The sequence below is a fragment of the Triturus cristatus genome, chromosome 8 (genome assembly GCF_964204655.1).
Source record: "Triturus cristatus chromosome 8, aTriCri1.1, whole genome shotgun sequence".
NCBI classification, from domain to species: Eukaryota; Metazoa; Chordata; class Amphibia; order Caudata; family Salamandridae; genus Triturus; species Triturus cristatus.
In genome coordinates, this window is record NC_140591.1 from 1,420,004,822 (window position 1) to 1,420,032,582 (window position 27,761).

The window sequence follows — 27,761 nt, forward strand, 5'->3', positions numbered from 1 at the left end:
TCAGCAACATACCTTCTGGATTTTTGAAGGAGTGGGTTCTCTGAAAGGAAACTGAAATTTCAAAACATTTCTATACATCCGAGGTTGGGGATGCCCATGAGGCAACACTCGTGTACCTACAATCTGTGCCATTTTACTCTAGTACTGGAGCTTAACATATAGCCATTCAGTATGGTTTGTTTTCCTGCGGGGCTAGATTGTTTTGCTGGGCAACGTTTTGAAAAGGAAACCAGCTTCCAATTTGGTAGATGATGCCTTACGCTTGGGGCTAAGCTTTCAGGTTCGCACATCTGATTCGACCAAGGAAATTCTCTTCAATTATCTCCCAAGAAAATATCCTCTAAGACATTCTTTACACTCCTAGGACTTCAGGACCCGGGGGTCACCAACCAAGCATGAAATGCATGAATCTAGTCAATTACCTGTTAGTTTTGTTGGGATTAAATTCATACGAGTCCTTAATGGCGTTCGTCATTCTCTTGGAGTTGATCCTCCAGAGTTTGAGGGAGTGATCCATTCCACAGGACATTATTTTCTCTCCCAGAAGGTCGTAGTCCTAAATTAAAAAGAAAGAAACACTAGTATAGGCTACATATATATATCCATTACTGCATGTTTGTTCCAACCATTGGTAACTAACAAGACTCCTTTCAACTGAGCAGTTCAATGTAGCTTGTAGCGGCCCAACTGCTTTTAATGCTGGCAAACAAAGACTGGTTTAACCCCTTCGACGCTTATGACGGAACGGTTCCGTCATGCACGTCGGTTGGGCTGTGCTTATGACGGAACCATTCCGTCATGGCCCCGCCCGCGCTCAGAACCTTCAGCACTGCGCGGAAATCCGCGCAGCGCTGAAGGGGTTAAATAAGACTGTAAATGAAGAATTGCTGAGGATGGCAGAGCAGCCCAGAGAGGACAGCCTTAAAATACCAATTACCCAAATTAAACCCTTTCATTATTTTAAGATTTAGTTATCTCATGAACACACACTACCCCTGCCAAAGAGAAACAACTTTGCCTTGCACAGCAACAAAGTTCACACATTAGTAACGCCCAATGCAAGTGATGGATTGTTTTCATCCAAAAATAAAATAACTGATAAAAGGCATCCGATAATAGAGGGATCAAAATGTATCTCATAAGACAGGCGACTACAATTGTTGAACTCTGGTTTCTATCAAAGTCACATGCTTGAAATATTCCAAATCTTCAGGCTGGGGATTTTTATTAATGTTAAATCCGCAGGACCTGCATACAAGCATTCAACAGCAACCAAACTCATTTACACTTCATTTATTAGTCTCCCAGGCAGCCAATTGGTTTGGAGTTCTACTCTCCTTGTGACCACAAGCTCAGATTTTCATATCACTAAAGTGAGAGAAATTAAGAGATCTCATTTAAGGGAAATGAAAGTGCATGGCATGGGAATTTATAAAAGATAGCAAATGCAGGAGAAGTGCAGCTAAGTATTTCTCCAAAAAGGAATTGATCATCCTTTGGGCCACTGAAAATTTTCACTTTGACATGAGGCCAGGATGATATGCTGAACAAAACGCCGCAACAGCGCAGGAAATCTGTAACTGTAAGATGGTGTTCAGTATTTACTACTTTGGTGGTCTTCTATAGAAAGACATCTACTCCACTTTCTTGGTCTCCACACCGCCTTTCTTCAAGAAGCAGTTTAATGAATGGTGTAATATTGTGCCACAGCTTGTAACTAAATCTCCCTAGAAAGGTTAATGTACTTGACACATTCACAGTGGGGACTTCAAATGTGCTCATCTTACCTAGGGCAACCAGATACCAGCCTTCTCTATACTGTGGAACTGTAGCTGGTAGGATCATGGAGCAGTGGTAGACTGCAGTTGATCTGCCCCAGTGTGGATTATGTGCCACAAGGACTACAGATTTACCTCAATGACGAGGCACCAGTAGGATGAATCCAGTCTGCAGGTGATTATGCTGCCATGGGGGGGGGGGGGGGGGGGGGGAGTTGAAAGCACGAGTGCGGTAGGTGTTCTCAGGAGTGTAGCCCATACTTCCCAATGATAGGCTAGAATATCTCCCTGAATGGGGGGGTGGGTTAGTGGAGTAGGAGGAAACACCTGAACTGGGAGTTGGATTGTTGCTACTGAAGCGAGAGAGAAATGCCAGGCGCAAATCTGTGTAAAGTGGACCACTTTCCATCTTTTGTTTTTGTCTGCTATGTCAGAGTGATCGCCAGTGGCTGAGAATAATTTAAGCATATTACTTATCACTAATTTATATGTTGCTGTTGGAACACAACACACTTTTAAAAGTTGTGTTCAGTCTCACTCCAACCTCTTAAAACAGCTTGATTACAGATAGTTGAGAAATGTATACCAACCAAACATTTAAAAAGATAAAATTAAAATAAGTTGTTATTCATAGCTGGATGGTGCAGCACTACCAAAATCTAAATCCCTGCATTTGTATTTTGGTGATCAGGGTGACCAGCAATGCCCTGACCATGTTTAAAAGCCCAAGTTAGGCATCCTAACTTTAGGGTGGATTCTCGCCTGAACTTACATTAGTTTAAGAAATAAAACTTAGGTCTGCTAATTTACAACTCCTTAAAATGACTTTTCACATTAAAAGCAGAGTTCACTGTTACGCAAGGTCTACTGGAGACCGAATGCTTTTAGGAAGGCTGAAATTACTTAATACCTGAATCGCCTTGAAGAGATGGGCACTGACTTGTCCATCTTCTGAGAAGTATATAACAACACCTTTTTCAGATTATATACACCCGGAGATTTTGTGCTTCTAGTCCAGGACATTGGATCCCCAGGAATAATCCTTTAATGCACAAATTAAACGAGCAAATAACTAATGTATAAAGAACACTGCTTCAACTTACTGCACTTAAAACTTCATCTCTATGGCCTTCTACGCCTCCAAATATTGCAACAAGGTTATCTGTTTGGATATTCCACAATCTCAGTGCATGATCTAAAAAGAAAATATATTAATGGTAAACAGGATGAGAAACAAAGATTGGTTGTAATGCCGCATTTACTTAATCCCCCCCCCAAAAAGTTATACTAGTTACTCCAGTTATCACATCACAGAATGGTGGCACCAACAAGCCGATACATATTCACATTGGACCTGGTACTACACACAGATACACTTTCTGCTGCATGCTTCACCATTAGTTCTTAATCTTTCCAGCCGACAAGTTCATAACTCTGCAGCCAACTCGGGTCACTAGACAAAGGGAGTAAAGATACTGAAGAAAGCCTTGATAATTACTTACTGGTAAGTGATTGTTAAATATTGCCTTTGCTTTAATTAGTTTGATTACCACAGATAAGAGTGGTGGGGACAGTATAGATCAGAGTAATGTTTTCATAATGCAAAGGCAGTTTCTTTCCACAATTTAAAGGTCCTCAAAGGGGGAGTTAGAAGATTACAACTTGATATCTAACGCTGCATTGTCATACCAAATTCTAATATTCTGCATGGGCTTTCTTTAGCGCATTATGGCGTCTTGAGGTCACCTAAAAAGCACTAGGAGTTCCGGAGTTAGTTTTCATGTTACACGCAGAGCTGCCATCTGTGCGGGAGGGTGCACATGCTCTGCTACCCACATGCGGCCTAAGCAGCATATTGCTTGTAAGACATGAACGCTTCTGTTTTAATAAATGTAAAAAAATTAAAAAATGTAGTATGAAAACGGAAAAGGGAGAAAGGATCTCTAGAAAAACAAAACACTTGGACTAGTTACAGTTCACATTAAAAAGGTTCTATAAATGATTTCTTAATCACCATGATTGATCAAGACAAGCCTGTTGCTAGCCTGAAATACGAAATGGCTCCTCTCGATCCTCTTCCTGTAACCATCATCTTAGAAAGGGGCAGTAGGTTAGTGACTTTAGAATTCAGGGTTTTGCAGCAGCTTGAAAGTTGTTTTAAAGGGCATAATTTCTGATGTTTAGCTTTTTCCATGGACTTAAGTTCTTGAGTTTATTCGGGAGAAAAACGGTCTGTCACTGAAAACTGCAGTCTGCGGTTAGTGTCCTTCCATATCTGGTGCTTTGCTGCAGTTTTAAAAACTAAGAGTTTCTTGTTGCTCAAATGGGTATAATTTCTAATGTTTATCTGTTCACCTAGTCTTCATTGCCTGATTTTGCTTGCAAGAAAGTGTTAATCAGTCATTGAAATGTCACTCGTAATTAGACTTAAAATTACAAAAAAGTTACACAAGGCAATCTGAAACCATGGCAGCTATAGGCTTGTCACCTCAAGGGGGTGTCAATTATCCATAGATCACTGAACTGCTGATTGCCCGTGCGGTGGAAGAGTACCTGCGGTTCTCAGCAAGGTTGTGATTTTAATGAGGGGTAGACACGTGTGCTAATCTGGAGGCTACTCTAGCTCAACCTAGCCAGCCACCCTATATGCACAAACTGTGCTATTATGGTCCTGGACCTACTTGAAGCCATTTGGAGCTGGAAGATTAGAGAAGGCAATGATACAAAAGAATTTATCATGTATTACTGCAACAGTCATCGAACCATGTACGATACACTATTTTTTTTATTAATCTACCCTGGTCCCTTTCTCTCTACTCTAATTCCTTCATCCTTCACCTAGACTGATAACTCAGGAAGGCAATGATAATGACTGAGTTAGGATGCTAGCGATGGAAAATATTTATATAGGTTGCATTTTTCTCTCATCTTTCTTTTGCAGGCTTTGTTGGGTTGTTATTGATCACTGTAGCCATGTGTTGGTCCGATATACTAGACATTCAATATAAAGGATTTAAATATAAACAGGAAAATTTGGCCACATAGGGCAGGTCCCACAAAAATACAAGAAACAACAATATAGCTTACAGATTTCAAGAAAACAGTTAACAGATACTGCATTTCCCAAATCTATGATTGGTTTAGTCAGTGTTGGGTAATACTCCAAAAAGAAAAACGCTCACAGCAGCGCAAGGAAATAAAAGCAAAGGGTCATAATCCTTAAGCATAGTAGATCAGAAACCTAAATCAGATAATCTCCTGGTCCATTCAGAGTGCCTAGTTATTAAATCCTCACCTTTGTGCTCTGTGAAATTTCAGATCAATTCTCAAAACATAGTTCTTGATTTTATTGTTAATTTTACTGTTTATCAGCACACTACCATTTAGAAATTCAAGAAACAAAACAGGCTGAAATCAGCAACACATTCTACATTGATTTCAAGAATCTATTATGGCAAAGTGATCCCAGAGGAAATTCTAGCCATTGACTTCACATCTATCAGAGAAATAGTCCATGAAATAGCAAGGTTAAATCAGGGCAAAGTGAAATTAGACCACTATACATCCATTCTACTACTGTCATTGGCTTCCCCTGGAGGCCAGAAAAATTCAAAAACTACTGTGTAACTCACAAAGTGATTCACCTGAGAAGACTCCAATACTTAGCTACCCACTAAACACTCAGGCGGATTCAGATGTTCCATAAACAAAAACGCACTATTAATCCCACCCAACATCACAACAAGCACCGAACACACACACATATATATATATATACACACATACATACACATACATATACACACACATACATATCTTTATTTAAACAACTGGAAATGGTTTAGAATCAAACAAGGTATATTGGCAATAATACTGTTCAAAGTGAGGTTCCTAAGAAGAGGCAGTGCAATTTCAACTAACACCAAAGAAGTTAATTTGTTTGCAGAGTGCCTTTAATGCTCAAACACCACACTGAGAAAATGCTAGATAAAAATACGACAACTGCTTTGGAAATGACTCACCAAGAGGTTAATGGTTTGTTTGATTTACGAGTTTTGAGGCTCCACTATCAAGGCGTCGGGGAGAAAAACGGTACTCACTACTGTGCAACTACACATTACACACAAGTCACAGCGCCTAGATTTTTCTTCTTCACCCCCCTGCACATACTATCAGAACATGCAGGGTAAAACTACTTCTCAAGTGTTAGCTTCACCAAAGTGTCTCAATCCCTCTAACTAGGTTTGCTGGAAAGAACATAAAATAGAATAATGCTGTAATCATTCCATTTAGGTTGCATGATTTATTAATGTACCAGTTATTTAAAAGGAAGCCAATATCAGCACACTCCACTTCACATTCTTGGTTAACAGAATTCAAACTCTGGGAGATCAATTTTACAGAGCCAATGTTCCATTTTTGGGCAATGTCTAAAGGTGTGACCCTTACCTTTGCTTACAGAGAGGAGGAGATTCGGGTCTCGCGGATGGAATTTGAGTTCGTTAATGGCATTTCCATGGCCAACATAATGCTGAAACAATAGTGTCAAATGGTCAGAATTAATGCAGAGCCTACTGTTAGATATTATGGTTTGCTAACATTTAACTTATTGCTGGATCTAAAATCACTACAATGCCATCAACGAGTTCCGCATAAACTCACTATGGAATAAAACATTGCAGGTAATTGTGAGCGTGAAGTTACATTGTAAATTTAGTCAAACTACAGACCCATATAAATACGCAACATGTTACTCATGTACCTTCACATATGCCCACACGGACCCCATCCCTGTACCTGCTAGGTGCACTGAAAGGCAATGTGCAGTGGGAACAGTATTCAAGCTAAAACATTTAGCAGCTTTCAGTCACGCCTAGCAGCCACAGTTAAGAAGTCAGTTGGGTATATATTGTGGTCAGCACACTAGTACCAGTGAGCACTGTCCTCCAGCAGAATATTTTCTATTACACGTATTAAGACCTTAAAAAAAAAAAAAAAAAAAAAAAAAAAAAAAAAAAAAAAATCAAAAACGGAAAATGTAAACATTTGAACCCCACTGTAAATACCTCCATCAATAATCAATGGGCACTCTACATACCACAATCAAAGTGAGGACAGATTTTGGGAAGCTTCACATAGGTCCAACTTGCAGGACACAGACCTGGCCTAAATACACACCGTTAACAATAGAGAGATTTTGGCTAAGATTAGATGACGAGGTTTTAATATTGCATTCTCATTTTAGGTTTTGTGGTAAAGAAAGAAATGCATAGTGTTCCAAGAACGTTTCAGGGCCCCTGCTGCTACAGAAATACCCATTTTCTTAAGTGACAAATACAATTTCATCCATTGAGGGTTATCCCAAACGTCACTTGGAGGGTGGGATGTGCCCTCACTACCGCAATGCTACACGTACACTTTTATCATCAAAGTTTGCAGACAGATTGTCTTGCAAGTCTGGGGATCTCACAGCATTATGAACAGAGCAAAAAGCTCCATTCAATTACATCCACTGATAAATCATCTGCATGCACACTTCCCAACTGTGAACTTAAAAATAAAAAATACAAATATAACCATGCAACAATTTTATTTAGAGCAACTCTGAAAAAGCACAAAGAGCACTCTGTGTGCAGGCCAAATTCCAACATCTTTTTCTGTAACTCATTAAAAGATCAGCTGGGAGTCAAAAATTGAAACTTAATGGTGGGACAGTAAGCGGCAAAACAAAATCTCATTTGCCTAAGCACCAAGTCTATGGCGACAGTCACCGGTATATTTGCATTCACTAATTAAAAAGTAAAGCGGATGAAACAAAATACCAGCCAACAAATAATATGTGAACTACTCAATTTAGTTTGAATCTGTATTAGCAGCAGTATCAAAAGATAGAGAGCAGTATCCGCCCCAGACATTAAAAGCCAAATATTATCCAGCCAAAAGATTATACACTCAGCCTTTACATGAAAAGAAGCAACTATTGATTCATAAGTTTTCCAAAGCTATCAAGACCAAACTCAATCACTGCAGACTTGTTATGAGATTAATTGGAGAAAGGGCAAGCGTAGGGACAGCAGTATAAACTGGAAGAGTATGCGTGTAAAATTCCCTGTATCTCGATTCCGTGGGATATTTTCACCAGCCAGCATTAACAGAGTACTATAAATCTGCTCCACTCCATCACAGTATTTTCAATCTGATGCATAGTCTTCCCAGCCTCCTTGTTTCTTCTCCAGCTGAACCATTCCGCTGGATATCCCCTCCAAATTTTGTTCACTGCCATGTACAGCTGCCTCAGTGGCATGTTTACCCACTTTTAGCCCCCTGTTGGAGCGGTTACAGTTTGTGCGGTCTTCCGTCCAGGAAGGCCTTGTCTTGGGCACAGTTAAAGGTTATCATTCAATCGCATTGACTTTGAGGTTACCACATCAACCCTCATTGTTTAAGTCACCAACTGTGACATTCTCTTAAAGGTTTGCAACGTTTGTTCCCTTCTACTCCCGTCTGCATTCCCCAAAGGGACCTAAATTTGGTGCTAACGTTTCTCATGGGCTCCCCATTCGAGACCCTATATAGCTACTTCCTGCTGAGAAGCCTAACTCTTATGCCGGCCTTCTTGTGGAAACTACATTGACCAGGAGAGACAGTGAGCTTTAAGCTCCTTCTTAATCCTCCACATACCAGATTTACCCAAAACTTGTTCCCGGGACTAGTGCATCTTTCCTACCAAAGGTAGTGACCGATTTCCATGAAGGCAAATACACCGGGGTGCATTTTTTGCTCCATCTCATCCTTCCAAGAAAAAGGGACTCTCGATGCAAAAAGAGCTCTGTCCTTTTACAATGATCACACCAAAGACCACGGGGTGGATAATCAACGTTATCGGATTCACAGGAGCAAAAAAAGGCACGGCAGTGCAGAAGAGAACTCTCTCGATGGAGTGTACTCTGCATTAAAATCTGCTATGCACCAGCTAAGACGCAGCCATCTCAGGGATTGTTCCAATAGGGCCTAGGCCATTACTACTGCTTTAGCATGTGGGATACTGGCCCTGGACATCTTCCACGCTGCTATGTGGCCATCTCTCCACACATTCACAAAGCACTACGGTTTGGACAGTCAGGTATCTCGAGAGGGGCATTTAGCCCATTCGGTTTTCCTTGATTTTCTGGTTTGAGCCAGTTCGCAGACTCACCTCGGGAAGGTAAATTTTGAGTAACTATTCTAAGGTGACGAATCTGCAGTTAAACATCTCTATCAGAATAACAAATTACTTACTTTTAGGAATGCCTTTTCTGGTAGAGACAAACAGCAGATTCCACACCAACCTTTCCAACCTCCCGGTTCTATGAACCAGGCTCTTCAAACCAAACATCCTGTTACATTCTGCACACTGATCAAATAAATAAATAAATAGCTTCTAACGTGGCTCTGCGTTTTTGGTGCAGGAACACTTGCAAAAGAAAGTCATGTCAGTATGCTGGGGTGACGCCTATATAGGCACCTTGCACTTCACTTAGACGCCGAGACAATCAACACCACTTACTGGCAGACACAGGTACTGCTCAATATTTTCCCGATCCAGGCTGACGACAATCTATATTTAATGCAGCAATGTCACGAAAATCTTAGTTATGCGTACACTACGATACCCTTGTGGCATACCATAGCAGATGCTTACCTTTATACACTGCATAGTGATAGGATTTATTATCCTAATGATGCCCCTTGACCCAGCCACAGCAAGGAGCGGGTGACTGGTGTTACTGTCATATGTCCAGGCACAGGTGTAAAAGTTTTCATCTGCCTGTAGAGACACATAGTTAAGGGCATAACACAAATATATGCACATCACTGAGGGGCTGTCTTTCCTGAGTTGCATTTCTCTAAAACACCTTCCTAATCCATCACCTGTCCAGTCTCGCGACTTACTGCTCACATTTGTGAGGTTGCAAGCAGCTGTTAAAGCAACCACAGCATGGCGTGAACTTCATGGAAGCAAACCAGATAGACAACAGGCTGCTTGCAGTTGACTTGGGAGCATTTATCACACTGCTACCGCTCACCAGAACACACACAAACAAGTCCCCAAAGCTGACTGGTGTAGTTTTCCTAGAATTTAAGGACTATTGAAGCCTTTCCCTATACTATCCTGAACCTTCTGTTTGGGTCAAGGGCCACTGCCGAATAATGAGATATGTGGCAGCAGCCTTTCAGTTAATGCATAGCTTTTGTCGTCGCTTCCTGCGAGTTTTGACTCTACACTGGAAAGTAAGATCCAAGGTTCAGATTAACTGGAGGAGAGTAGGTGATACAAGATTGGTGGTGGGTAGCAGATCCCTACTGGTAAGTGCCTGGTCTGTGTTCCTAATCACTTAAAATACAACGCTTCACCAAATTGTATATTTATGTGTCCTGTCCCAGAATTTTCTAAGAGAATATAAACAGGATACACCAGTAAGTGTGACCAGATCAAATTAAAATTTTAGCTGTGGGGCAGTTCACTGTAAAAAGGTGTCCATTAAGACCTCAAATCTGACATCAATTGAACCTAGGCCTTCAGTGACCCAGAAGAATGTTTCAAAATACTATAAACTAGGGCCATGTAAACCTAGTGCAGCCCATTAAACACAAGCAAGGTGAAGATTCATCAGTCAAAATATCGCAGTGTCTGTATTCGTCCACTACAATTAAGTAATATGGTAGGAATGGGCTCAAAGAGGTGCTGCCTACAGGTGCTCACGGAAATTACACAAATAATCATGTGATTTACACAGCAGCTTATAGCAAAGAAAGTAGAGGGGAGTGCGAAAAGAGGAGAAGCTGTGCCAGTCTGCTGGGGAATAAATTAAACTTAAACAGCGATAATACTATAGATCGATAGCATAAAGTATCAATTCATTGCTACAGGTACCTCAGAAAAGGGAACAATTGTCTGCAGAAATTGTGTTTACCCCTAGCGATTTATAACTCCTAACCCACACTGGGTTTTACTAGACTAATACATATGAATAACCGTACGTAGCCGTCAATAAACCATTCCAAACAAGCTTTATTCGACGTATAGTCATAAAAGCACAATAAGAGTTATAGGATTATTACAATAAAAATGTCGTACATAATTTATAAAATAAGTTTCTTTGGGAAATATATAGTTACATACAACTTATATACCAACAATAAAAACAAATACATTTCTCATGGAACGATCTCCGTTTTAACAACTAACCAAACCTAGCACAAAAAACTCAATCCATGGAACACAGTAGATAAAATTTCATAATGGCTAGCTGTGCCCAAAGCTATAGAGAGCACTAGATGACTTTGGATAAATAAATATCCGTCAATACAATTATTTTTTTAAAAACGTTATGCTATCATTTGATCCGAGAAACTGATTGAAACAGTTAAATATCACTTTTTCCCTTAAGCATTTATTAACATCTTCCTCCAAATTCCCTCTACCGACGAGCAGACAACACTTTGAAAAAAGGATACGTCAGCGTCCACATAGGACTGTAGCAGGCGAATATCTCCCTGTGAATGGCACTCATACAACGTAACCTAGAAGAAAAAAAAATGGTTTGCTTCACATGACAATTCTCATTCTGCTGTAGTAGTGTGCATTTGCAACACTTGTCCCTTGCACTGCCAGCATATAGCAGAATGGTTTTCACACACACCAAATTAAAGTCAGCACCACCTAGGAACCAATACAATATGCAGATAAAGTTCAAACCTAGTGTAACGACCTACCACCTGAAAACACAGTAGGTTACTCTTTATAGCAATACTTCAATGTTATGGTAAGTACGATTCACAAACTGGTTTGCGCATCTGTTAAAAGTAGATTAGGCACTAAAGAACAGACGCAAATTAAATTGCTGCAGGAGATTGTACCAGCCAAGTAAAAGCTCAGGGATGCATCTGAGCAAGGGGAACTGAGGTATGCTTTGAACACTAGAGGCAGGAGTTTGTAAAGAGTGCTGGACTTGGGCAACGGTCATCCAATGTTGGCATGGTAGTAAGACAAGAGAATGGGCTGGAAGATTGAAATGGTGACAAAATGCATGATTTTATCCACCAGGTCCAATCAGTATTGCGGTACACTGACCAAGAGACTGCTCTTATTACAACTTGCTCATGGTTACGGTGTTAATTGACTTGGCCGTGAGGAAAGGGAGAGCAGGGCTAATTTAAGGGCGGTTTAAAAAGTGAAATTTCTCTCTAGTGGTGGAATAAGGTTAAGACTTGGGCTGTATTTTGTTATCAAAATAATTCTCATATTTCTGGCAGTGTGTGATGTTGAAAGCATGTCAACAAGCCAAATGAAGAGCTCATCAAGCAGACCCGAGACAGCACTTAAGGAGAACGTAGCAAAAGAGACAATTCCATTATCAGCTTCAACCTGGAAAAATATGAACTCGCAGATGGAGGTAGAGTAAACATTGAAAAGCAGGACTGAGGAACTGAGCAATAGGTCACGTCTACTGCTATGGGTGAAGGTGGAGAGTGGGATTAGCACTACGATACATAGGAGTAGTCCATAAGTAAGGTCTGAAACACTAAGGTTCAGAGCCAGCAGTGCCCATAGCAGTGTGTGTGATTAGTAGGGGATGCACTGTTGAATACTGCCGAAATCGAGGATGACAAAAGTGGAAGCAGTGAATGAGGAGAGAAGAGGAGATGAACCTAAAGAAAAATTACATCAGTCTCATGGAATCCAAATATTGTGGGGGCAGATTCAAGAGAAATGAGTGGCTCAACTAGTTTTTCACTTTGCGGGATAAAAGTGTGTGTGTGTGTGTGTGGGGGGGGGGGTGGGGGGGGTATGCCTATCCTATCATGTGTTTTATTAATCATTCAAGTAATACACAGAACTGTATATCATAACAATTTCCATTACAGAATGGAATTACATTAGACTATTTGTGACTTTAGAATATGTCTACAGCAATTTATTGCAGTTAAGTGTGGATGTGGCAGTCCAGCCAAGATGTGAAAACCATAAGGCGGAAGAGACATGCAGGCAAACATCAATACTGGATGGACAGATGTTCATGTCAAAGAAAATTAGTTTATAGAAATTGCAGTATTGAAACAGAATAGGCTACCTGAAGGCTGGGAGCCTGTGGCAATCTTTATATCTTTCATTCAAGAAGACCAAAGGATCATCATGACTTTTACACAACAAAGAGCAAAATGTCAGAAGACCCAGGTGAAAGACAGATAATTAAGAAGGTACTTAAAACATTGCAGCCGCTCCGTTGTGGCTTTCAGCAAGGTTAGAAGCACACAGAAAACGGCGTCTGAAATGCACAACTCCCAGTAGTGCTGGAACTACAGGGACAGGTAGTGCTGCAGCACTCCCTCATATCCAGGAGTCTGATGGAAAAGAAACAGAGCTTTGAATTATTGTCTTGCTCGATTTACTGTTTATAAAGACATGCGAGTAAGCTTAGTCTGATGAACGCATCCCAATTATTGGAATATGGAACACATGCTTTATTTTTACTTTCTCAATACAAAGATTAGAAATGTTGCAACTTATGACCCAGCAACACTTCCCAGACGACAGGAGAGCGGGAAGAGAGGAGAAGCATCAGAAGTTTTAGAATACACATATATAAACTTAAACATTTGCTTTCTTGGCAAACTAAACTTTGAATGCATTTCAAAATAGGAGCAGCGTGGGAACTACAAATCAAACATTGTTGCTCGAAAGAAATACATAGTAGGATGGGAAAGGTGTGCAAAGGTTTGGGTGGGGGATAGGAGTCAGATGGGGAGTGTGGGATAGGAGCGAGAAGAATGTTGCTTGGCACAGGTTAGCATTATCTGCCCCCCCTTGCAAAGGGGACGGGGATAGTAGAAATTAGGCAACAGGTCCAGGCAGCAGTGCAGCCCATTCCCGAAGCAAAAACACTGCCATATTTTCCAGCCTGTATAATCTGGTCCATTTTTCCCCACGGCCAGGGAATTCAGATGTGGGAAGAAAGGTAATCTTGTGATTCTTAATCAAGCAAAAACATCAAGATGATTGTCAGAGTGCTGAAACTTTTCAACCACTCGCCCCCAATCACAGATCTGGGTTTAATCCATTGTTCTTTTGCTCACCATTTAGACCAAGCCATATGCAGTTCGGACTGGACTGTTCCCATGAGGAAAAGGGTCAAGACTGATTTGCGTATGGCTGGGTCCAAACTGGAGTGGCGAAGTGAGCAAAAGAACAATGGTTTTAACCCAGATCGGTGACTGGGGGTGAGTGGTTGATTAATTCAGCATTCCGTCTATCATTTGTTGCGGCAACACAAGTCTTAATCGAGACATAAATTGCAAGGAGAATCTAAGTAAAATCATTGGTTCTGCCCTCCGGTTTTACAATTTGATTTAGTGCAGTGCTTTGATCTTCAAACATTGTGATTGAAAATGTTCACATTGCTTCAGACTACCACGTGTAATGGTATTTTTCAACTAATGGTTTTTATCTTTTTCCTATGTTAATCCACTGAATTACTGAACATGTTTGATTGCTGGTTAATAGTTTACTCTCGGTTCATCAGTGATATGGTTAGTTCTTAGTTGTAAATAGGTTAAAATAAATGGTGTCTTTTCAAGAAAGAAGTGCGGCCTACCATACTTGCTGTGCAATGGAGGCCCCACTTTCACCCCCTTGGGGTTGACCACCCATTGTAGTTTGCAATACTTACCAACCTCACAGGAATCACAGAGTCTTATGTGCATCTGCAGTGCATCAGGTGTCCTTCGGGTTCAGATGAATGGTGAACAGGCCACTATAGCTTTTTATTTGACCACCTTTTGATTATGTTTTTCGAACTACTAAAACAGGAGTTTGAGTAAAATAGCAACGGTGCTAATGCACAGGGATTTTTATCCCTCTGCAGGAGTCCACTGATATTTTACCCACCCTGGGACTGTCATGCCTCACATGGTAAACCTGGAAGGGAAACTTGTCACTGTGATATGGCATCCCTGTAGTAGCCAGTTTGTCATGTCACGAGGTTCCAATGGCAAACAAGCTGAGGCTTCGCTGCCAGGCACCCTGTGATTTTCCCGACTCTAAATGAGGCTTGGCATTGGAGTTTGAGAGGGAAGGAGCTCTAGCTCTGCCACACACCAAATAAGAGTCAAAGTAAAACAAATAAGTGCATACTTTAAGAACGAGATCAGGTAAAGGAAGGATATACTTTTTAATTTAATAAGTGTTTCAAGATAACAGCGATACTTAGATAGAGACTTATTAAAGAATAGAATTTAAATTAGTACTCTGTAATAAGTTCAGTCACACAACAAATATTAAATAAAGTTCCCAACTGCATCATAACTAGGTAATAGATAGCACAAAATGACATTAAGCAATTATTGCACATTTATCACGACTCACTTGAGAAATGGCACAGCTCTATGGGCTGGTCAGTAGGGGACATTGCAGAGTTCAGCTCTCTGGCCCACTGCAGGGGTTAATGCAAGCCTACAAAGTTAGCCAGACATTTTCACATACCAGCCTTGGTTAGTGGGCCACAGGGATAATTAAGAACCCGGGTGCTCAGCACGAGCTGTACTATGCAATTACTGCACTCTGACAACTATGCCTGGCTTTGTAGTATTACTAGTACAACTGACCATGCACCTAGTTGACAACCAGGTTAACAGTTGCTTAATTAAAACAAATCAATGCATTCTATTGGTTATATTATTAATTTGTGTTCAAAAGTGCCACCTGACCCAACACACCAGTCCTGCTATCATGGCATGGAGTGATAAGACAACCTTTATTGGTAAGCATGATACACTATAGTCCACAAAACTGGGCTGGTTGGCGTAATCAATTCAAAAAATATTTTGTATTATTGGCCTTGTCGTTATCTTCTGAAAATGCAGTTCCGTTAAATTTTATTGATAGATATTACTTCATTATAGAACATCAATATAGGACAACATAACCAATCTACACAGTTTTGTTTGTGGTGACTGGGACTCAAATTTAATGGACAACATCCTAAAAATGTAGGACAATACCCTGCCACAAGGTGTTTTAGCCACTTCCTTTTGAAGGTACTCTCCCAATTACGTTGATGGCCAGCACCCACACCATGAAAATTGTTCCTGCACCACTGACAACTTTTCTCTTTGTGCAGCCGGCTTGGGAAGAAGCTGATGCTATTCATTTAGCTCCAACCTCCAGGTGAGCATAAAAGCGATCAGCACCCACTGATGGCAAGATTTGGACTAGTGACAGAACGTTAACAGCAGAGTCAAAGCTTTTTTTAATGCTGCACTTCTAGTCAAGTGATCTTCCTGACACAAGCATTGAGTCACATTTCTAACTTACGGGGGGAAACTCACCCTGTTACTGCCTACAGTAGCAAACACAAGCGGGTCTCCTTCCTTGCTGTGCCAGTTAAACTGTACTCCGAATAAAGGCTGCCCATGGTCCTCCTGAAGAATAAACAAGAGAAAATAAAACTAGAGTACCACGCACATTTCACAGATCGAGGCAGTGCATTTTACTTGTACATGTTTTTCTTAGGCTTTCTTCTGCGCAAGTTCGATAAGCGGCACTATATGTAGATCTCTGTGTCAGAGGTCACATGTTGGTTATCTTGGTAGGGTCGATTGCTGCCAAACAAAAGCATCACATTCTGGTAAACACACAAGCAGTCTGAAACACTTCTGCTCACAATGGTTACGAATGTTGGAGATTCCTTCCATTTCACAAGCTGAAAAGCAGACCGTTGCAGTGGGGATTGAAAGCATCTTTGGCACTCACCATTGTGTAAGAGCACGAACTGCACAACTCCTCAGTATGCCCAACTGCCTTGAAATCATATATGCAGTGTCTCAAAAGCAAAGTTCTTAATAAAGACCAAAATACATTCTTGTAGCAAAAATGCCAACATTTTTCACTTTCAAACCTTAATTAATTTTTTTTGCAGTTTTACTTGCAAAAAAAGACACTTTAAGCAAATCACACAATACATTATGGGAAAGTTCTTTGTGCAAACCTCTAATGTACACAGCCTCCAGAACAGACCGCTCTTTACAGGTAGGGTTAATTATATTTATAATGCGAACAAGAACATGTGTTTTTAAGGTTGGCATTTTGCTTTTCTTGGAGTCACGGTCTTAAAAATATATAGTGATAAAGCAACTACATTTAAAGTTAAAGATATTCTTAAATACCTTGTTTTTTGCCATTTAGTTCAAAATGGCGTTTCCCTGATACTTGACCTCACTCATTCAATTAACTTCCCAGTTTTTCCACAACCCTCTACCCATTCTTCACTTAAAACGGAGGGCAATAGCCTGCAAAATGCAAACACTTTGAGCAGTACACAACACAATGACAACGGGAGTTCCAATGCTACCGTAGCATTTCATAATCATTCTTAATCCCTCGGGTGCGAAGCTGTAGTGCTTTTCAGGTGCAAAGGACGTGCCCAGCATGTCCCAGCACCCAACCATGAGGAAAGAGTTAGCGCCCCCCGTGCCTGCCCCCACCCAACACGCCCACACCAGGAATGGCAGCAGAAGCCCTACCACTGCCCCCCCCTGCCCTGGCGAGAGCATGACAGAGCGCACACAACACTGGTTAGCCGGGGATTTTTTTTGTGGTGGGGAGAGCGGCCCCTTGGGAAAGTTTTGCTACCCCAGCTTACCATGTCTTTGTATTCCTCCCCACCCCAGCTAGGATTCAGAGGGCATGCATTGTGTTTCAACTTATGGCAGGTCAATGGTTGCAATATGATTAGGTTTTATTTTACATTTCTTATATGATTGATAAGATGATTTGCGGTCATTTGTCTTTGTGGTCTGCTTTTGTTTTGCAACAGTTTTAATTAATGTAGCAATAGTATTTACTTACTTAGATTACATAAAATAAACAGTGAAGAAATGTAAAGGAAATATATTCCACAGGTATGTATTTGAAGCTGCTAGAGAAAAGAGGAATCGGTTTGAATTGGCTACCATGCAGGAACATTGTACAATATCCCACCTCACACACAGTATGCACACATACCTTAAGGCTGTTTACGCATCTGAAGGAATATTTACATTTCTTGGACTTCCATTTCCCCTTACCCCAACTCTTCCTGCCAGGTGCATTAGGGGTGTTGGTTGGGGTATCAGGTCGTTCAGTATTAGTGCCACTTTCTATGCTCAGAGCATCATCCTATAAAAAAATACAAGACATGAAAAGATGAATACTTGACAAATGTTTCAAGCTCTTTACTACCAGTTTATATAGAGAAATGGGCATTTCAAAGATAGAAAATGGCGAGCATCTCTTCAAACCAACAACTTTGTCTCTGAAAAACATTACAGTCAGATTGTGAACATTGTAATTTAAACAAGACTAATGCTCCTTTTATCACACACCTCTAAATGGAATAGCTGAACAGCTAGCGAGGCCTTCCACAGAGAGGGGAAACTCTAGGCTAGGGAACTGTCTGAAAGAATATGTAGTAAGAAAACCATTTAAGAGGCCATAGAAAAGTATAGCGAGAGTGGAGAATGAAATATTACATGACAAAACTTCAAGAGAAATGTGAGAAAGAAAACTAAGAGCAACAATGCAAACAGAGAGAAGTTAGAGGGCCCGGAGACCAACTAAAGACTTGGATATTTGAATAGAGGGTATCAAACACAAACCCAGCTATACTTAGGCAAAGTTTAGGATGCACTTTTCTGAAGCAACATAACAAAGAATGAACAATGTAAACACCTATGCAATGAATGCCATGCTGTAAGGCACCTTCTGACTTTTGAGGATCTCTACTAAATTGCTACAAGAAGCCTTTTCTCTACACGTCATTCAAAAATCCTACATTTGTGTTTCCCACGTCACTTTTCTTCTTCCACACCCTTTTAACTCTCTCCAGGACGTATTCCCTGGCATCACACTCACTCACCACTCACACAGAATACATCCATTCAACAGTAAACACTTTGGCCCTGTCAATATTTCGGCATCTTTGTACCTCCTTCACACCCTTTCACATGTAAGTCTAATTGGCACGAGCCAACTTTGCCCTGGACGCTCTGCAGAGAGGATAAGGATTGGATGATGGAGTACTCTAAAACATATTGATGGCCCACTGATGCGAGAAACTCACTGCCTTCTGCCTCACCTTCACCTCTCAATTATGTTCCATCAAACACGCATCCACAACCTGATCTAGATAAGGATACCTATGAGAGACCCAGGCAACAGCGTACATAGCACACGATTAATATGCAGTATATAAAACTGCAGGAAAACAATGTGCTGGCAAAAAGAAAAATTCCTAGGGAAACAATTTAGGTAAAAAGTGAAAACCAAACACAAGGGGTCATCCCTCAGCCTCCACGCTCTTCAACGCATATATGACCCTGCTGGCCAACATAGTCAGATCCTCACGGTCTCAACATAATTTCTTAGGCAGACAACATCCAACTCATCTTCTCACTCACCTACGACCCCAACCACGAACCAACTTCAGGATGGATGACAAACTTTGCTCACTGGATGAAGAGCTGCCTGCAGCTGAACACAAACAAGACTGAAGTACTGATCTTTGGCAACAGCAGCAACACATGGAACGACTTCTGGTGGCCATCAGACCTAGGACCTGCAACTCACTTCCTCCAACCATGCCAGAAACCTCAGAATCATCATGGACAAGCTCACCATGAAATTACAGTTCAAGGTCTTCTCCTCAGCCTGCTTCCTCACTCTGTGCATGCTATGTAAGATCTTGAAGTGGCTACCCCTACACACAAGACGCAACAGGAGACAAGCCCTAATCACGAACAGCTGGACCACGACAATGCAGTCTACAAAGAAATCGTCGTACACCTTCTACAGAGACTTCAGACCATACAGAATGTCGCAGTTAGATTCATTCTCAGCCTTCCACGACAACTCCACCGCAGGAAACTCCACTGGCTCCCCGTACAGAAGAGATACCTATTCAAGCTGCTGAACCACACACTAGGCTCTACACAACCAAGCACCCGCCTAAATTCCACCACCTGAACTTCCACCAACCATCAAGAAGACTACGCTCCGCCTCCCTTTCACTTGCCCATACTCCCTGCATTTACCGAAGCAGAAGTGGAGGGCGCTCCTTCTCCCACAACGCAGCAAAGACCTCAAACAAACTCCCCACGCCCCCACGCACCCGGATTCATTGGGTGGTTTGGGCAGCTTGGATAATTCTTCTAAACCAGGTCATGAAGGAGATTCCAGGTTCAGGCTCCTTGACATTAAATTCTGCCAATCAACTTAAACTTGCCAGGCGTAAGCTTCTTCAAACAATAGGACAAGCTTTTTTCCAGTTATTAGCAAAGCATATATTTCACAAAGTGAATCTTGTTGGCTTTTGTAGATTAAAGAGGTTTCCTGAAGCTGGACTCGAAGAGCAGGCACTACAAAAACAGAAGACCATGCATCACACGTTTAGTATTGGCAGGAATACAAAATTACCCCAAACCTGCCACCGCTACAAAAGTAACCTACAAATGTACTATACATATAGTGGCAATGCAAGTTTCATTAGAATGTGCAGAACAGTTATAGAACAAAAAGCTGTGCAAGTTTCCATTGAGCTTTCAAAGTTTTGCTGAAAAAATAGAATCCTTGATACACTGCTCCGTAACGAGGTAAATTGGCAGCAGTTTATCAGACAAGCTCTTTCCTTTGATGCCCAAGTTATCACAAAGGGGTTTCTGCTCTACATCTTTGCAAGTTCAGTGTAAGCCACACTTATTAGCACTCACAGCACTACTACCCTACACTTACTCTGTATGGCCCTGCCCTATAAGAAATACGATGGAAGACTACAATGATCCAGCAGCCATAACCTACCAGCTGTGACAGGGTCAGGAATGGCAGAAATCCAGAACATTCAGCAAAAACAATCATTCCTATACACAGAGCACTAAACAAAAACACTAAAATGATAGTGGAATTAGCACCAATGTTTGGGGTGGGTAACTGCACCAATGGGCATTTCATCAGGAAGAGGTTGTCGTGCATTTTCCGCCCACTGGATTTCAGTGAAATGCCCAACAAGTGGCATGGTTAACAGCATACTAAGCCAATCCTTCTACAAGTGAGTGAGCTTAGTTTATCTATAAAATTAAGAAATTGTGCCAGAGTCTGTGCACATCAGCAGCAGCGGTGTTCTTTTAATGAGCAGTTTTATACATTTAAACAAAAAAAAACTTCAAAAGACACTGTAAAAGAAATAGTGTTGCAGTGTCCACTACATCCTTTTACCAATTTGCATTTGGTTGGTCTATTGTAGGGACCACCACCCTGGATATGAGAGATGAATGAGGAGCACATGCTGGAAGGAGAGAAGGGTAATGCGTCCCTGGATTAGACAGACATGCTACTGTAAAATGAGTTGTTGGTGCGCTTTTCAGCTGCTGCATCACAAAATCTCCACATTTAATGCAATTCAAAAGGAAAACATGTCTCATTAAATTTGTGATTATTCAGTAAAATTTACATTAGTGTGTACCACAAGCTGGTAGTGCAAGAGGGCACTCAAGAGTGAAGAATCCAAACATTTGGACCTCTCATTTTAAAGTCCCTTATCTTGGGTTTTAAAATGCCTCCTAGTTAGTATTAATATGCATGATGATTTGTATGGTACTGTGGGACCTTTGCTTAATGGAAAGAGGTACTTAAGGGATAATAGCGAGAACACAAAGTAAACCCAATATCAAAGAATCTTTAGGGCATCGCTTAGAAGAGCATAGTAAAAGTACAACAATTTGAATGCATGTATGCTTGTGTTGAAGTCAGAGGGCAGGGACTTCTTGCAAGAGTCTGGAGCCACTGGGAAGTCAAGTTATTTATTTCAGATTAGGCACTCAGGTTACAGCAACAGGCGGTATGTTACGGTCAGGGCTTTCTCTTTCCTACCACTGTGGATCTCCCAGCTTACACATCACACATCAAAATTCTATGACACCATTCATTCTCAGCATTCAAGACACCAGCTCAGACATCCAGAGAATGGGGACTCTCAGAATACTACACAACCCTTTTTCTAACAAACAAAACAAATAACAGCAATTCCCTTGCATATAAAGTATATGCATAATCATTAACCACTCAATTTCCCAAATGTTTAGCTTACACATTCACCCAACGACCACCTGTTAAACTCTAATATTCACACAGTCAACAATTAACAGTCACAGAAACTGGGATTAAGAAATTTGACTTTTTACACCTCATGTCAAAGAAACGAGTAAACAACTATACAGTGACTACCACACAAAGGTATAAAGTGTGCAAGTCTTGCGATCCCCTTGGACATGAACACCATATCTGCACACTCAAGATGCGCCTCAACATTTATGCACACATGAAACTTAGTCGATTATGCCCAGTCAGAAGATAGCCACAGCACTCCGCCGTCTTTCTTCAGTAAAGGGTTTTGCCATCATCTCCAAGTCTACACATTCATGGCACAAAACAGAAACTTCAAGTAAAGGGTTTTGCCATCATCTCCAAGTCTACACATTCATGGCACAAGACAGAAACTTCAAGTAAAGGGTTTTGCCATCATCTCCAAGTCTACACATTCATGGCACAAAACAGAAACTTCAAGTAAAGGGTTTTGCCATCATCTCCAAGTCTACACATTCATGGCACAAGACAGAAACTTCAAGTAAAGGGTTTTGCCATCATCTCCAAGTCTACACATTCATGGCACAAAACAGAAACTTCAAGTGTAATCATACATCACCTCAATTAAAATGCCCTTGTCCAGACTGGAACACAAACATCTTCATCACAAACTCATTACACAATGTCCCCAAAAACCCATCTCACTTTACTAAACTACACTGTACAACAAACACTTTCCTTATCTTCAACAAGCAACACCCAGATAACCCATAAGAACAACACTACACCACCCCACGCAAACAAAAGTGCAGCCCAACAGTCCTCACCCCAGTCACACAAGCTGGCAAAACCAACATAACCAAGTGCAAGGTTGAAGGAAGCACTTAATCTGCACACACTGGAAAGTTCACCAGTAAAAAGGCTGGGGTGTCTTCCAATCGGAAACCAGCATTGAAAATGCAATAGGTCTCGCCTTTGATTAAGTTAAAGCCATTTGCTTTGCTAATGGTATTGTATAACAAAGCAAATGGCTTTAACTTAATAAAAGGCGAAACCTATTGCCTTTTTTTAGGCTTGTTTTTCTTTTTATAGGACTGTGGTCAAAAATGACACTCTGGTAGAAAAATAAACGGGTGACAGTTCCTTGGAAAGCGCGCCTCTGCTCAGGGCTCCCACCTCCCCTATGGGTGTCCCTACATGCTGCATGATAGGGGTCCACAGGTGACCTACAACCTTAATAAGGGGTCCACAGGTGACCTACAACCTTAATAAGGTAAGTGCTACAACGCCAGACCACGCCACCACGGTTATAAGAGCCCTCGCATTACTCTACTATACTGTATTTGCACACAGACAGCTCCAAGAAACGCCGATTTCCGGGTCGCCACATGGCATATAATTCCAGCGGGGGTGTTTATACACACAACTCTCTAGTGCCTCTACCTTTCTTGATTGTATTTCAGCGCACCTTGAAAAGTAAGTGTGTGTGTAGTAGTAGTGTGTGTGTAGTAGTGAGCACAAACTAAGACAAGAGCCTGTGTCCCAGAGCTGCTACCCTTGGCACCTGTTTTCCAGATACAAAGCTGTATTTAGCAAGGCTTAAGGCAGTAACATTTTGTGTACTGGTGAAGGTTTACCTCTCAGAGCATGCACCAGCAGTATCTCTGCATGCCTGGACGTTAATGGCTGCAAACGACATTCGAACCGTTCAGTGTACTCCTCTTATTGCAAAAGTATAGCAATTCATTCATTCCCAAGCGTGAACCGCTTCACATCGGCTCTGCCCGCGGGGCGTCCCTAACCCAATCACGCCGGCCCCTCCTTCAAACAAGAACTGTCCACAATCCCATAAAAGGCAGACACCGTGGTTCTTGTTGGCTGAAGTTAGTTTATATTTCGTGAGTTGATCTATCTGGGTGGTCCCAAATTAAGTGTCTGGTTGACGCTCTGTACGAATGTGAGGCGTTCGCCAGTCTTATTTAATGTGGCACAATTTGAAGAACTAGAGCTGCATTTATCGAGTCATTTGTTATAGTTCACTCTCACACATGCCAACATTTAAGAAGTAGAAAGCTGGGGATTAAAAAAATTGAAAGAATACATTTCCTTCCCCCTTTGACTTTTATTGAAGATGCTATTCTAGACCCGAGAAAGCCAAAATAAAGCCAGTTTTGCCTTCAGAAATCGGGGGGGTCTACCGCCCGATTCGGGTCTCTTGGCGTGTATACACTCCGTTTTAGTAGATGCTAAAAACAGCGCATTTTTCACTGAATTAACCCCTTCCATGCTGCGCAGATTCCGCCGCTGTGCTGACGGAATCTTGCGCGGGCGTGGTCATGACGGAACGGTTCCGTCATGAGCACAGCTCAACCGTGGCTCATGACGGAACCGTTCCGTCATGAGCACCGAAGGGGTTAAGGATCAAAAATCTGTTATTTTGGGTACACCCAGTGTTTAGCTGTCTGTTTACTTGCATCTGCGCTGCCTGGGTTCAGCCATGCATTCAGTCGCCTGCACGTGAAACGATTTTAGGACATTCTGTATTCAGTCCATTGTCCACGTATACTTTCGGTGCAGTTTAATACTTGTACACACACTAGAAATGTGTACTATTGGAATGTTTTTTTTTGCGTGAGTAGAACGCACTGAGGTATGCATATTAAAGTAGGCTTTTGACCCTGTCGATAATCAAATAACTTCTGGGGTGGGTGGATGGATTTCAAAATAATGAAATCACGTTGCACCCCTGAACGGAGCGCAGTGTGTAGCTGTAAGCAGCTACAATGACCGTTTTTTACAAGACATCCCCGAAAAGTCTCAAATCTTTAAAATAGTCTACCCAACCAGACACCCCAACACCAGGGCAATTCCGTTGCAAAATTACACACGGTGCTCTCATTAGGCGCCAAAAATAGAAGTAAACCACGGTCAAAACCAATGTTCCCTCTAATTTCTTTCCTCTGTGTGCGGCAGTGTAAGGTGTCTGTGCGCTGCAGCCAAGGCCATGTGCGCCAGGAACCAGGCCGCACCTGTGGGTGCGTCAACCAATTTTACCTCAATTTTTTTTTCTCTGTGTGCGGCAGTGTAAGGTCACCTTACAGGGAACAGTGGCTGGTTGGATAAATTCTTCAATTCCTGAGAGACATTAAAGAACTCAGTCACAGCTCTGAGAAAGAAGCAATGCACAAGGCCTGATCCTCTCTCACCCGCGTGGTGGCAATGTCCTACTCAACAGCTTCCATCACTCCGCATTCGCTCCATGGCAATGCAGCCAATGTGCCACCGCCCATCTCATCACAGGGTTAAATATAGAACACATCACAGCGAGAGTGATGAATCTACAAATGCTGTCCATCAAAAACTGCATCGACTTTAGGTCTTGAACCTACAAATCAGTAACAAGCCCACTGATTCACCTGCTTTAAAATCATGACATTGGAAGACTTCAGATCGAGAAACAAACTAAAGTCTTTTCTCATCTGTGATCACCTCATCTGGCATCGATAAGAACCTCCAAGCTCCTCTGTCTATGAGCCCAACTATGAAGAAACTCTGTCCCACTTAACTCTCTCCTTCCATCGTACACTCTGAATTGCTCCCTAGTCTCCACGTGAACTAAAATGGTTTCACTTTCCTATTACTATGTCATGCACTGTACTGGTTTTCAAGTTCTCTTCAATTTTTGGAGGACGCTTTCAGACATAAAATTGATACATATTATGTGGAGGCGAGGAGTAAGATGAGGTAGACAGTAAAATACCCAACTGCATAAATAAAGTTGAAGAGACCATCATATACAAGGGGAAACATTTCTATATACCAGGATTTGTTGAGAAGTAGCTCAGAATGTGTAATAAATGCCTAGAATGTCTTTGCCAAAGAAAAAAATTATAATGCAGTGGAATCAATAAGACAATACTTATTTGTAAAGGTAATGGAAACCCAAATTAATCTATCAACGAAAAGTTATTCTCTGAAAAACAAATTCTATTAATTCAAAAAAGTACACTCACATTTAGTAGTGGGTTCAATGAATATCATTGAACATCCAATTTTTTTTATATATATGAATCTTTGTATCTATATAAACATTATTAGAAAATTACTATCTATTTACATAGTGTTAAACACGACATAGAGAAGTGTGTACATACAACAAGTTATATGCATACAAAAAACTTACATATAAGTAATACAACAATATGTCTGTAAACAAACACAAAAGACAGGATCCTTCTAGCCCTGATTTTGAATGTGCTGCGAAAAAAAAGATCAGGACTGGGGGCCAAAGAGGACGTTGCACTACTGCCTACTTCGAAGTGTAGGCGGAGGTCTCCGGGCACAACCAAGCTGGTCCAGTCCTGATGAGGGCCCAATTAGATGGGCTGAAACGCATCGACTCGCTACAGAAAGAAGCCCTGCTTAAAATTGAATTTATTTACAAAGGATATATCGCAAACTCCAGGAAATAGTAGGATTTAATGATAAATACCTTAAGAGTTGCTGACTTAAGGGCGATCTGTATTTGTGTGGACTGCGAATCGTAATTTTGGGGCTTATAATCTTTTTTCGCAGCACATTCAAAACCAGGGCTAAAAGGATCCTGTCTTTTGTGTTTGTTTACAGACATTGTTGTATTACTTGTATGTAAGTTTTTTGTATGCATATAATTTGTTGTATGTACACCCTTCTCTATGTCGTGTTTAACACTATGTAAATAGATAGTAATTTTCTAATAATGTTTATATAGATACAAAGATTCGTATATATATAAAAAAAAAAAATTGGATGGTCAATGATATTCATTGAACCCACTACTAAATGTGAGTGTACTTTTTTGAATTAATAGAATTGGTTTTTCAGAGAATAACTTCTCTATGATGTATTAATTTGGGTTTCCATTACCTTAACAAATAAGTATTGTTTTATTGATTCAACTGCATTATCATTTTTAGGTCTCGCTTGACCCAGCGCATGCGCTGGTCTGGCGAGACTTATTGTGAGGGCTCCAAAAAGTGCTACCAGGCCAGCCTAGAGCTACAGTGTATGTGTGCGGGCGCGCGCGCCGAACTTTACCACGATTGCTTTCACTTTCGCAGCCGCTTTGACGTTTGATCGTGATCACTTTCATTTTCCCGGCCCCTTGGCATAGCCAATAGGTCTCGCTTTTGGGACCTTATAAGTATTTAGTTATGCAACTGTTGCATGGCTAAACACTTATAAGGTCCCAAAGGCGAGACCTATTGGCTACGCCAATGCTTGCTTTGGTCTTTCTAGCCCAGATGCAAGTGGATAATTAAGGCAAACCCCCTTTTTGAAAAGTAGAATGTCTTTGCAGCAAAAATTGTACCAAAATAATAACAAGCATTGGCAAAGCCAATATGTCTTGTTTTTACGGCCTCTTTGCCAAAACCTTTTAGCTTTGCTATACAGCAGCATCAAGATGCTGTGCAGGATAATAGAAAACTAAAAAAAAAAATGGAAGGTACTATTATGCAGTCATGCTATTTTGTAGGCAAATCTCAGATGGAATAGTAGATTTAAAAAAAAATAGAAAAGATGTAGCACAAAAGTGCTTTTAAGTTGGAAGGGGAGGAGGGGATAGCCTGGGGGAGCAGGAGTGTAGAGGGAAGCAATGGGGAGTGGTTGGGGAAGATATCACCTGTGGCAGAAGAACAAAAGTGTAGAAGCAAAGTGGTGGAGTAGCACAAGAAGATGCGTGAACCCGGTGGCCTACTTTCGGGAGGTGGAGAGCCTGCAGAGGAGACTGGTGTGGGACGGGCGGGCGCGTATTGCTCTTGCTAAGCTTACTCTCCCCTGGTACGACGGGG

General features: G+C 41.3%; 1 protein-coding gene across 2 annotated transcripts in view; it reads right to left on the minus strand.

Annotated features, from left to right (window-relative positions):
• Positions 1-27,761, minus strand: part of EED (embryonic ectoderm development) — a 134,607-nt gene that overhangs the window by 95,937 nt on the left and 10,909 nt on the right. Inside the window, exons 2-8 of one of the 2 annotated variants that reach the window (XM_085623153.1) lie at positions 17,821-17,973; positions 16,146-16,238; positions 11,277-11,342; positions 9,460-9,585; positions 6,228-6,309; positions 2,882-2,973; positions 423-556 (exon numbers count right to left, since the gene is read on the minus strand). In XM_085623153.1, the coding sequence (XP_085479279.1) occupies positions 423-556; positions 2,882-2,973; positions 6,228-6,309; positions 9,460-9,585; positions 11,277-11,342; positions 16,146-16,238; positions 17,821-17,973 (746 nt within the window). The remainder of the gene's footprint in view (positions 1-422; positions 557-2,881; positions 2,974-6,227; positions 6,310-9,459; positions 9,586-11,276; positions 11,343-16,145; positions 16,239-17,820; positions 17,974-27,761) is intronic. The other variant, XM_085623154.1, reaches the window with a different exon arrangement.